At 39.4% G+C, this 11,960-nt stretch overlaps 1 protein-coding gene across 2 annotated transcripts in view; it reads left to right on the top strand.

Moving 5' to 3' along the window:
- The window catches only part of DAAM1 (dishevelled associated activator of morphogenesis 1), a 229,885-nt gene that overhangs the window by 146,184 nt on the left and 71,741 nt on the right, over positions 1-11,960 (top strand). For both annotated transcript variants that reach the window (XM_006864597.1, XM_006864598.1), the window contains exon 4: positions 6,766-6,837. In XM_006864597.1, coding sequence (XP_006864659.1) covers positions 6,766-6,837 — 72 coding nt within the window. The remainder of the gene's footprint in view (positions 1-6,765; positions 6,838-11,960) is intronic.

Here is an 11,960-nt window from a genome sequence, read left to right as displayed (position 1 = left end):
TATATAGTTGTTCAGAAGCTCCCAAGAAATCATTTGCCATACAAATCCCCAAATGTGTGTGTAGAAATTTAGAGAAATATTTAACATGCTTTAGGCATAAATCTTAGGCCCAAAACATATAATTTCTGTGTCTGCAGAAGTAGTATTGAGGTTATAATGTGTTTCAGAAGTAGAAATTTTGGTGACAGTTAATAGAGAAAAACTTAATAATTTGCTGCGTGTGATTACATGCCTGAGGGAGGAAGACAGAGCGGGCCCAAATGCATCAGGGCTGTAGTGTACTTGATGCATTTCAGGTTAAAAAAAGAAACAAACAAAAACTCTTGTCCTAATAAAACAGCTTATGCTTTAGAACTTCCTGGGATCTTAATTACAAAAATAATACATGTACTTGGTAAAATTAAAATTCCAATTATGCAAAAGTTTTTTAAGTAAAAGACTTTCCCTTCTGCTACCCAAAGGTTGTGGTGTAGTGGTTGTTAAGTGCCATTGAGTCGGTTACAACTCATAGGCTGAACTGCCAACCTTACATTTAGTAGGCCAGTGCTTGTCCTAAATTCTACACTAGGACTCTGCTGGGTTTTACTATTAGGTTTTGTTGTATAGATTTCCAGAAATGTTTGTGTATATATACAATGTGTATGTATATTATTTTTCCTATAATATATGGTATTTTTAAGTATTTTTTCCCTCAACAGTATTATTTGGTCATTTTTTATAAATATATACCATAGGAGTAATTTACTTAATCAGGCCCCTCTATATTTTTTTTGGTTTTCTTTTTTGATTATCTGCTAATCAAAACCATGCTGTAGTGAATAGTCTTCGTAATATGCATTTGTGCAAGTGTGTGCATGTAACTATGGACTGAGTGACCCCAAATAGACTGCAGAATCTAAGGTTGAGCCCGTATTCAATTATTGACAAAATTTGACAAAATTTGCCTCTAAACTAGTTGCTCCAGCAACAGGGGCTTCCATGACCAAAGTTGGAGATTCTATAAAAATGTCATTATCCTCACAGCTAAAATTTATCTAATACCTTCTTTATATACTTTTCCCTGTGCTTTCTTTATATTAATCCACTAAATCCTCACAAGAGCCCATGAAGTAGGCATCAATTTTATTGATAAGTAAACTAAAACTGAGTCATAAGGGGATTACTTAACTTGACCTGTCTAAAAATCACACAGCTGGTGAGTAGCTGAGGCTTCAAACACATGTCTGTCGATGATGATGGAGAAAGTGAAACACAGTCTGCATGAAGCTGGTGGAGAAGGTTTTAGTGAAGTGTGAGACAGAAGTCTGACATACAGCCATGGGTATCTACCCCAGAAAGAGTGCAAACTAAGAAACAATGTAAAACTTAACTTTCATGAGCAATACAATATTGGGGAAATAAATTCACTGCTGTGGATTTATAGAAGGTAGGGGAGGATCTCTTGAAACTTTTCCAAGGACCAGACATTGTTGTGTGCTCTCAAGTCAATTCTGGCACGTAATGACCTAAATGACAGAGTTAGGGTTTCCAAGACTGTAAACAGACTGCCGTATCTTTCTCCCGCAGAGTGGCTGGTGGGTTTGAACTACCAACTTTTCAGTTAGCAGCTGGACACTTAACCACCGTGCCAGTTTAAACACAAACAGCATGAGTTATCTGATTAAAGCCCAACTTGAAATAATAATAGTCAATGCCCTGAAGTTTCCTTTGCTTTCTGTACAAGTTCCCTTTTCTAGCAAAGGTTTTCCCTGTCCAAATCTATTAATATGTTATTGATGCCTATCTATCCTACAAAGGAAAAGGAAGAGTTGGATTAGCAAAATAAAAGAAACTAATGTTGGTGTTTCCTCCAATTACCCTGCAAAGGAAGTAGCTGTTGAAAATTAACTGCACCTCTGAACAACATAAGTTAATTATGAGGGAGTTTCAAAACGTTTATGGAAAAATGGAATTTTCCCACGGACTTTTTGAGGACCCTGAGCACTGGTGGTGCTACAGGATCAGCACTGTGCTTCTGACTGCAGGTCATCAGTTCAAATCCACCAGCAGCTCTGTGGATGGAGGGTGAAGTTGTCTACTCCCAGAACAATTTACACTCTTGGAAACCCTATATATATAGTATAGGGTCACTAGGAGTTGGAATCGACTCAGTGATAGTTGGTTTGCTTTTTGAGTGTTGCAATCTATATTCATGTTAGAAATTGGAACATCAAATTAGGAAGGTACATGTGCTCCACACAACATCCTGCTTTTAGGGGTCTGTAAGATCTTAGGACTTGTAGAGCTTTTAGGAAAAAAATGTTGGCGGCAAGAAAAAATGAGATCCAAAGATATTCAGATTTCCAAATAATACCAATTGAGTAGACTGAAAAAATAAGGTCTGGAAATTTGACTTTTAATGACTTATCTGGTCTTCTTTCAACCATTCCATCTTTTTAAAAATACATGATGCTTGTAAATACTCTCAAAACCACAAATGAGTGAAAACTCAAATAACATAAAATGCTTATCAATCCAATTCTAATTATCAAATAGACCCTTCAGCAGATGGGTATATAAATTTAAGTGTTTGTAGCATTTTCAAGAAGCAAAACTAGACTTCCATATACATTATTTGTTTTTTAGGTAGAATAAAAGAACATTTAAAAGATGATTGATACTGTGACAAGTATAAATTGCTACAATTTAATGAACTGGATGCACCTTTATTTATGGATGCAGTTACTCAAAATTCCAACCAAAATGGAAGGATTCTTCATGTCAAGGATAAGCCTGTTTCCTCAATGTACTAGGTTGATATTGTTGTTGTTGTTAAGTGTTGTCGAGTCGATTCCGACCAATAGCGACCCTGTATAGGGTTTCCAAGGAGCAGCTGTTGAACTTGAACGATCGACCTTGCAGTTAAACAGCTTTGCAGTCTGACGCATTAACCCACAGCGCCAGACCAGGCCACAATGGGTTGATAGGGATGGGTAATTTAGACATTGGCTATCAAAAATGGGGGGACTATAAAGACACAAAGTGGCTGGCTTATAAGTTTTCGTGAGTGTGTTTAGTTTCGCAACAAGGTGGGTAAAGTAGAATCCCCACTGAATAGTTTTCCTTTTTTCCATGGATCTGGTGTAAGGGGGTGGGGGATGATGGTGATAGGATTCTATGATTCAGTTATGAGTAATTGTTAGCAGGATTCATTGTGATCATCACAACTGTAATTGTAGAAAATGTATAACAAAAACGTGGAGGGGGAGTAGTTAATCTTTTATTTCAGGAACAGAGGATTCCAGAACCATCAAAAATGAAGAGCATGAGTGGAATGTAAGATCCTACCTAGAAAAGTGGTGACAGCAGAGATGGTGGCAGAGGCAGTAGCATGGAGACATAGAGCAGCTGAGGACTCTAGGCCCATGGACCAAAAAAGGCTGTGTGCCTGTGTGCAGGAGGCAGGCTTGCAAAATGTGCCCTTTGGACATTTAAATGAATATATATGTTTTGGTTTATATGTGTATATCAAATATTTGTGCTTTGTTGATTTGTGAAAAAAAAGATGTAAAAGGGAAGTCACAGGGAGGAAGCAGGAGAACTGTTGTTGCAGAGAAGGGATTGTAATCTTTGAGATGAAACAAAATATATGATTGGTTGAGGGTAAAGCTGATGATCTCTGTTAATCTTCACTCAATTCACAATAAAAAGTCAAAAAACAAAAAAAAGCATCTGTAGAATTTGTATGTCCATACAATAACCTTCTTTAAGTGCCAATAATCTTATGTATTTTTAAAAGGTAGGGACCGTTTTTAAGGAGGAGTAGAATGAAGTCATATCCTTCCTTACTAGACAAAAATTCTAATGCAATTGCACAATAGCCAAACAGGGTTAAGTGTGTTTGGTTTAAGAAGATATTTGTGTACGGTTCCAGTGTACAGAACTGCTCAGTGCTATCAACTAATTTCCGAGTGCTCTTGAGAAGTCCCCGTGAAGACTGCCCTTAGACTGAGCTGGATAACAGACTAGGAGAACATATTAGGAAAAAGCTTTAGAGCTGCTTCTGTGCAGGTGATGGGGAGCAGTGGGTAGCACATTAGTTAAGACACTTAACTGCTCCCAAAATGTCAGCCAACTGAACTCACCAGCTGCTCCATGGGAGAAAGATTTGGCAGTCCTTTTCTGTTGCTGTTGTTAATTGCTGTTGAGTCATTTCCAACTCAGCGCCACCCTGGATAGGGTTTCTGAAGAGCAGCCAGTGAGTTTCACACTACTGACCTTGCAGTTCAAACCAAACTTGTGGCCCATTGCTTATTCGACAGTGCCTCAGCAGGACTCCTCTGTAGGGATGACAGCCTATCCTGTCTTATAGGGCCAATATAAGTAGAAATTGACTCAAGGACAATGAACTTAGTATGCAGATGTATGAATGGTAGATATTGTTGTTGTGATGTGCCGTGGAGTCAGTTCTGACTCATAGCGACCCTGTACAGGGTTTCTGAGGCTGTAAATCTTTATGGGAGCAGAAAGCTTTCATCTTTCTCCCATGGAACAGTTGGTAGTTTCCAACTGCTGACCCTGAGGTTCACAGCCCGATTCGTAACCACTACGCTACCAGATGAGGCATTGGTTAAGACACAGAAGGATGCTAGAGTGGAACATCAGAGGCAACCTAAGGTAGGGTGTCAGGCCTTGGAGAAATATTGAATATAGCAAAAATAGCAAGAGGCTTAGGGACAGGTGAACTTTATAACTTATATAATCTTGTATATTTTCCCCATATAGATACATGGTTCAAATAATTGTTGTTAAGTGCTGTCGAGTTGGTTCCAACTCATAGCGACCCTGTACAGGGTTTCCAAGTCTGTAAATCTTTCCAGGAGTAGAAAGGCTCATCTTCCTCACGTGGAACATCTGGTAGTTTCAGACTGCTGACCTTGAGATTAGCAGACCGATTCGTAACCACTACGCAACTAGAGCTCCTTGGTTCAAAGAATAAGACATATTAAAAGGTTGGACATTTTACACTTCAGTAGCAGTTTCTTTCATGGACTTCTAGGGAAGAGGGTCTTGCCTTCAGCATGTTCTCAGCATTCAATGCTCTGTATGAAATCCCCAGAAAACAAATACAGTAATTACCTCTAGTCCATGCCTTTACAGAACTACAGACTAAAAACCATGCAAAGTAGGAAAGAACTCTAAGGAGCAAACCCCCACCAAATATAGTAACAAGACTGCTCTCATATACCTTAGCTCATTTGATTTTCTCAGCACAGAGGCATGTAAAATTGAAATGAAGCTTCCCTCATATTTTGACTACAATGTCTGTAAGTTTACTCTTTCTCTGTTGACATCGTTAGAGCATTTTTCCAAAGGGTACAGATTTTTCTCTACATGCTAATCTTCAGTTTCTAAAGTGATCTCTGTTCTGTAACCGTGACTGTTAAGCTTACACCAGGCTGTCATGGGACCATGGACATGGGACTTGATTTGTTTTTGTTTTGGAAATTTGCCCTACTTTGAGAAATGGAAATATCTGACACCTTTCATTTCATTTTATAGGTTCAAATACCATTGAATATCACTGTGGGTTTTGGCTGATTTAATACAATGGTAACAGTGAGATTTTGCTAACTTTAATACTCCATTTTAAGAGGAGAGAAGGGATCGGCTTTTACACTACCACTATAACTATTTTATTAACTTGTTAAATTATAATTAAGGGCTGTTCTAAAAACTCATCAGATTTCCTAAACTATTTAAAACCAAGGAAGTGTAACCCAGTCCAACTTCAAAGACACAGCTGTACCCTTTGTCCCCATCATCTGGCTGGTTTGGTCTCCAAATGAAATTCAGGCAACTGCTCTGCTGAAGTAGTCTTTCATCTACAGAAGCCCAAGTTTGTAAGATGCAAAACTGACTGGTGTGGTGGGCCCAAGCGTTGCTGACTGTCCAAACCATGGCCTCTGAGGATCAGACTTTAGCCACCTAGCAGACATAGCAAAATGTCCCTTATCTGATTATTCAGTTATGCTGGTTAGTAATTCCATACATGAGCCCTGGATACCCACAGATAAATGTAAAAACTTTCCTTAAAAGCCGAGACTGTAAATTCCAAAAAGGCAAAGTTTTTCCCCAAAAAAAAAAAGCTAAAGAGGATATAGAGAAACTCTGTTAACTGATGGTATGTGGAGGGGATTATAATCAATATAATGAAACAAGGTATATGAATGTTTGAATGTAAAACCGATGATGTGCCCTGAAAACTTTCAATCCACAATAAAAACCTTAAAAAAAAAAAAAAAAAAAAAAAAAAAAAAAAAAAAAAAAAAAAAAAAAAAAAAAAAAAAAAAAAAAAAAAACTGACTGGTGTGGTTTAGGAATCCTTGGGCGTCAGTACTTTTCCTCAGACTGACTGTATTTTCTATGAAATCTCTCAAGCTTTCACAGCATGACGACTGGATTTGGCCTAATGTGTGTTAATGTTGCTACCATTACACTATGGTGTGGCTAAGTTCTCATTTCAGGTGCCCTTGACCCATGGTTCAGAGAATGTGCCCCACTGTACACCTAGCCTGTGCTGTGGAAATGGATTACAAAGACCACCCTAGTCAAGCTAGACATCCCAATGGCTTATAGCCAACACTTAACAATCATTATCTCCTATTACAATGCCTTCTAATGGTTTATGTGCACCATTGTCTAGATGCTCTGGAAGGTAGATGTGCTTCAGTTTGTTGTGTGTGTACGTCTTGTGGTCAACTACTCTTTTCTTTTTGTCTTTAGGATCAAGAAGAAAACAAGGGAGCTACAAGTTGGCCTGAATTCTACATTGATCAGCTTAATTCCATGGCTGCTGTAGGTATCCTTTATATTCCCTGACACGCAGTGTAAAACGCCAATCTAGCACACAGCACACAGTTGCACAATAAATTCACTTGAGTAAGAACAACCAAATGTCATTGCCCTTCCAAACTCCATTTCAAACTCTCAATGTAAGGAGGAAAAAAAGGGCAGAAGTGGTACTTGGCTAAATGGATTTTCCAGTATGTCTTAAATAAAATCAGCACACACTAAAATATAAGTGAGTTTAATGTTATAAGAGGAAATGTAATCTTAACTTTGGGCTGTGTTCAACTTGAACTTGCAATTGCTCTTGCCAGTCATTTGCAGTCTTGGTATGGTGGCACAGTTCTACAAGTTGCTGTTAAGTACCTTCAAGTCAGTTTCGACTCACCGTACAGGGCTCCTGAGGCTTGTAAATCTTTGCGGGAACAGAAAGACTCATCTTTCTCCCACAGAGCGGTTGTTGTTGTTAAGTACCGTGGAGTCGGTTCCGACTCATTGTGACCCTGCACAGGGTTTCCGAGGCTATAAATCTTTACGGGAGCAGAATGCCTCATCTTTCTCCTGTGGAACTGCTGGTTGTTTCAAACTGCTTACCTTGAGGTTGGCAGCCCGACTCATAACCACAATGATACCAGAGCTCCTTACAGAGCAGTAAGTGGGTTCAAATTGCTGACCCTGTGGTTAGCAGCCCAATGCTTCTCCTACAGAGCCACAGCACTCTCACAGAATTGGGAATAGGATACTTTAAAGAATAGAAAGAGAATAGAAAAAAATCTTGGAAATGAAATAAAAAAGTATGAAATCAATCGAATTAAAAATGTAAATATATTGCAAGAGACAGAGAAAGAAGTCTCCTTTAAAACTGAATAAAAAATTCAGAAAACTATTGTTTACATCTTTGGGTTATTGTCATGGATTGTATTGTGTCCTCCCTGAAAATGTGTCCGTTTGGCTGGGTCACGATTCCCATTAATTTGGCACTTATGTAATGATACCCCCATGATGTTATCTGAGGTGATAAACCAGTAAGAGAGGTAAGGGTCGGCTGCACTACCCTAATCCTATCACAAACTGGATTTATGTCAGAGAGTTTCCCAAAGGAGAGAGTAGTGAACAAAGAAAGAGGGACCTGTTATCCTCAAAAAGGAAGAGCCAGGAATGGTCTTCTAGATCCAGGGGAAGATTGGTCCTAAGAGTTAATATCCTTTAAAAATAGTGTGATTAAACTGTCTCATCACCATAGTATCACGTCTGTTCTCTTTCTACCTTGGGACTTGGAAGTTCCTGGTTCTTGCTTTTAAGGGACACCAGGACTCCTGGTGTGGCACTGTAGGATCAGCACTGAACAGCAATTGAAACCCACCAGCTACTCCTCAGAAACCCTAAACAGGGTCGCTATGAGTCAGAACCGACTCAGCTGCACTTAACAGCAACAACAAGGTGCTCTTTCACATGTCCACAGAACATGGAGTTGTGAAAAGGATGGTAATAATGACTCTGAGATGTCCTTGGGAAATCTTAAGTCCGTGAATTTTTGGTCCCGTAATTGCTGCAAATTCATTCTCAGCGTCTAAAATATAATGAAGCTTGATCACGTAAATGTCTTTGAATTGTCAGCATTCCAAGAGGCACCTATTGAGCATAGCTAAAATATATCACAGAAAACAAGCCTTTTGATGCTTAGTAGCATAAATCCTTCTATAGTTGATAACAGTTGGAGGCTGCCCACAGAGGAGTGTTGTCTTTGCCTCTGTGGACACATTCATAATTTTACGAGTCTATTATATTCAACTTTGAGTTGATTACATCCAAGTAGATAGTAACTTCTGTAATACCTTTCTTTGCCTTTATCCCTGCCTTCCTCAAAGTCCTCATAAGAATGAGTTTATCACGTACAGCAAACATTTTAGATTGTCCAGTATTTTCCTGCTGCTGCAAAAATTAAAATCTGACAAGAATATGTGAATCTCCACATTTTTTGTGAAGCTTCAGGGGCCTTGAATTTTAGTAACTTCCTCTTTTCTAGCATTTCCTTTGAAGATGTTTCTGCGCTCTTACAATGAATAATAAACAGCCTGGTAAACGTGAACAGGCTGTATAAATTATAGAAGAAACTGCATAAGTTTTTGCCCTGAGGGTTTCTAGTTTAAAAGCATAGCAGAAAGGAACCATCAAATCCTTCCCCAACAAGGCATTCTACACAATGCCAAAGAAGAGAAAAGGGTGATCTTAGCATTTGTATGAATATGCTCACAGAATGTGAAATTTGTGATGATCTTCAGAGATTTTCGATGCCTCATCTAAGCAGTGATATTTTCAGCTATTTACATTTCCCACACTAAAGGTTGTTTTCTGAATTCTTGCTGCTTGCTATAAGGGATAAAAAAGAATGATAATAAAACTGTCAGGCAGGCTGTCTTGCTTTCTAATTAAGTCAGTATTGTTTGATGTCTAACAAGGAAAGTTGCTTCTTGGTTAACGAGTTCCCTTCTATAAATGGAGAAGTACAAAGTACTATGGATTTTTCCACTCCTTAAAATGTAGGGCACTTAGATTAATTTGTCCTTCAGTGGCTTGTGCTCCCATACCTTGTCTGGAGTAGACCTGGCTCTTTCCTGCATTAGAGAGTCAGTGATGTGTCGGTACGTGGCACTTCTTCCAAAAGCACCCTTCCCCTTCGTCCAGCTCCTTGGGCAACTCGTTGCTGCTTTCTTGAGTTGTCTGCCCTATAATTGTATTTGGACTCATCCAAAGTTGTTTTTATAAAAAAGCACCAACCATCCCTCTCACAGCATTCTCTAATTCATATCTGGATTTGATAATTCACCCAGAACTCAGGCACCATGCTCAGAATTATGGAGTTTGTTAGGGAGGTTAACAGGTTTACAATGCAGGATCAGAATATGCTGAGGCATATTTCTTCCAGTGAGAACAGTGTCTCTCCTCTGTCCTCTCTTGGCTGCTTGGCCTGGCCTCTGCCCTGTGCAGGCAACGTAGCAATGCTCTTTTAGGGCTGCTGATATGTGCTCACAGGGTATGCCACTCCATCATCAGTCTCAGCCTAAAGGTACTCAGCTCTAGCTCCGTGGGTCAACAATCAGAACTCCCTATCCCCAATTAAGTGCTTGGAGACACCTCACTCTACAAGCAAGCCTTCTGTCCAGTGTCACTCAGCTTTACTTACTCCATGGACTGGGAAGCCCACTGCTCTGTCTCTTGGTCCTGCTACTACTCCTCCTCTGCCACACCTCCAGTGTCACAGCTTTCTGTCCCTGTGTCCAAGAGACTTATTGCACAGGGATCTTGAGGTCCAAAGGGCACTCTCCACTCCTGGCTTTTCATATTTGATGGTAGTGAGATCCCCTTTTTGGCTTCTGAGATGGCTCATTTTATACCCATGTTAGAGTTCCAAGTTTTTACAATCACTATAAGTCCTGTTAACAATTATTCACAACTGAGTGGTATCATCCTATCAGCATCTTCTTCTACCTTCTCTTACCCAGACCCATCAGAGAAAACGGTTGTTTGGTGGGGGTTACAAACTCATGAAGTAATTCACTGCATGGCAGAAGTCCTGCCCAAGAACGACTCCAGCTGATTGCATTGTCAGTGATTTTGTTAGACTTTGTGTGTTACACACCTAACAGAGCTTTCTAATGTTCCGGGTTGTATCAGCATTTTTTGAGGGCAAAGGTAAAAGGCATTAGTAGTCCATGAATTAATAAGGCCTCAAAACTCCTACAGGCGGTAAGGAGCCCTGATGAGACCAGAAACACTGCCGCTTCTGCTTTTCTAACCATATTTGCTACTACCTGTTGTTGTTATTGTTAGGTGCAGTCGAATCGGTTCTTTATGCACAACAGAATGAAACACTGCCCGGTCCTGCACCAACCTACCTCACTATCTTTGTTGTGCTTGAGTCCATTACTGCTGCCACTGTGCCAGTTCATCTTGTTGGGGCCTTGCCCTTTTTCACTGACCCTCCACTTTAATAAACATGATGCCCTTCTCCAGGGACTGGTCCCCCTCATAATATGTCTGATATATGAGAGACAAAGTCTTACCATCCAGGCTTCTAAGGAGCATTCTGTCTGTACTTCTTCTAACACAGATTTGTTTGTTTTTCTGGCAGTTCATGATACTTTTAATAGTCTTTTCCAACACCATCATTCAAATGCATCAATGCTTCTAAGGTCTTCCTAATTTATTGTGCAACTTTCACATACTTATAAAGATATTGAAACTACTACTGCTTAGGTCAGACATACCTTAGCCCTCAAGCTGACATCTTTGCTCTTGAACATTTTAACGAGGTCTCATATAGCAGATTTGCCTAATTCAATAAAATACATCATTTGATTTCTTGTCTGGGGCTTCCATGAGTGTTGGTAGTGGGTCCAAGCAAATTGAAGTCTCTGACAAATTCAATCCTTTCTACATTTATTATGATGTTATTGGTCCAGTGGTGAGGAATTTTGTTTTCTGTACATTGAGATGCAACCCCTATTCAGGTTGTTAATCCTGATGCCACATTCTTCTTCATATAATTCTTCTTCTCTGATTATTTACTCAGCATACAGAATGTGAAAGAATACAACCCTGTCACACACTTTTTATAATTTTAAATCATGCAATATCCCCTTGTTCTCTTCAAACTGTTGCCTCTTGGTCTATGTACAGGTTCCTCATGAGCACAATTAAGTGTTCCAGAAAACTCATTCTCTGCAGTGTTGTCAGTAGCTTTTTGTTATCAATGTACTGTTTACAGGCTTTTTAAAATTATCTTCAACAGAATTTTACTTGCAAGTGCTATTAGTGATATTGTCTAATGAGTTCTGCATTCCGTTGGATTGCCTTTCTCTGGAATGGGCACAAGTACAGATCTCTCCCAATCAGTTGGCCAGGTAACTGTCTTCCAAGTTTTGGTAAAGATGAGTGAGTACCTCTAGTGCTGCATCAATTTGTTGAAAGATTTCAATCTGTATTACATCACTTCCCAGAGATTTGTTCTTTGCAAATGCCTTCACTGCACCTTGGACTTCTTCTTTCAGTACTGTTGGCTCTTGATCATGTTACCTCTTGAAATGGTTGGACATGAACCATTTCTTTTTGGTACAGTGACTATATATTTC

This window comes from Chrysochloris asiatica, unplaced genomic scaffold, assembly GCF_000296735.1.
Source record: "Chrysochloris asiatica unplaced genomic scaffold, ChrAsi1.0 scaffold00067, whole genome shotgun sequence".
Classification (NCBI taxonomy): Eukaryota; Metazoa; Chordata; class Mammalia; order Afrosoricida; family Chrysochloridae; genus Chrysochloris; species Chrysochloris asiatica.
Note: the sequence above shows the minus strand (reverse complement) of the source record. Positions and strands in the feature narration are given on the sequence as shown.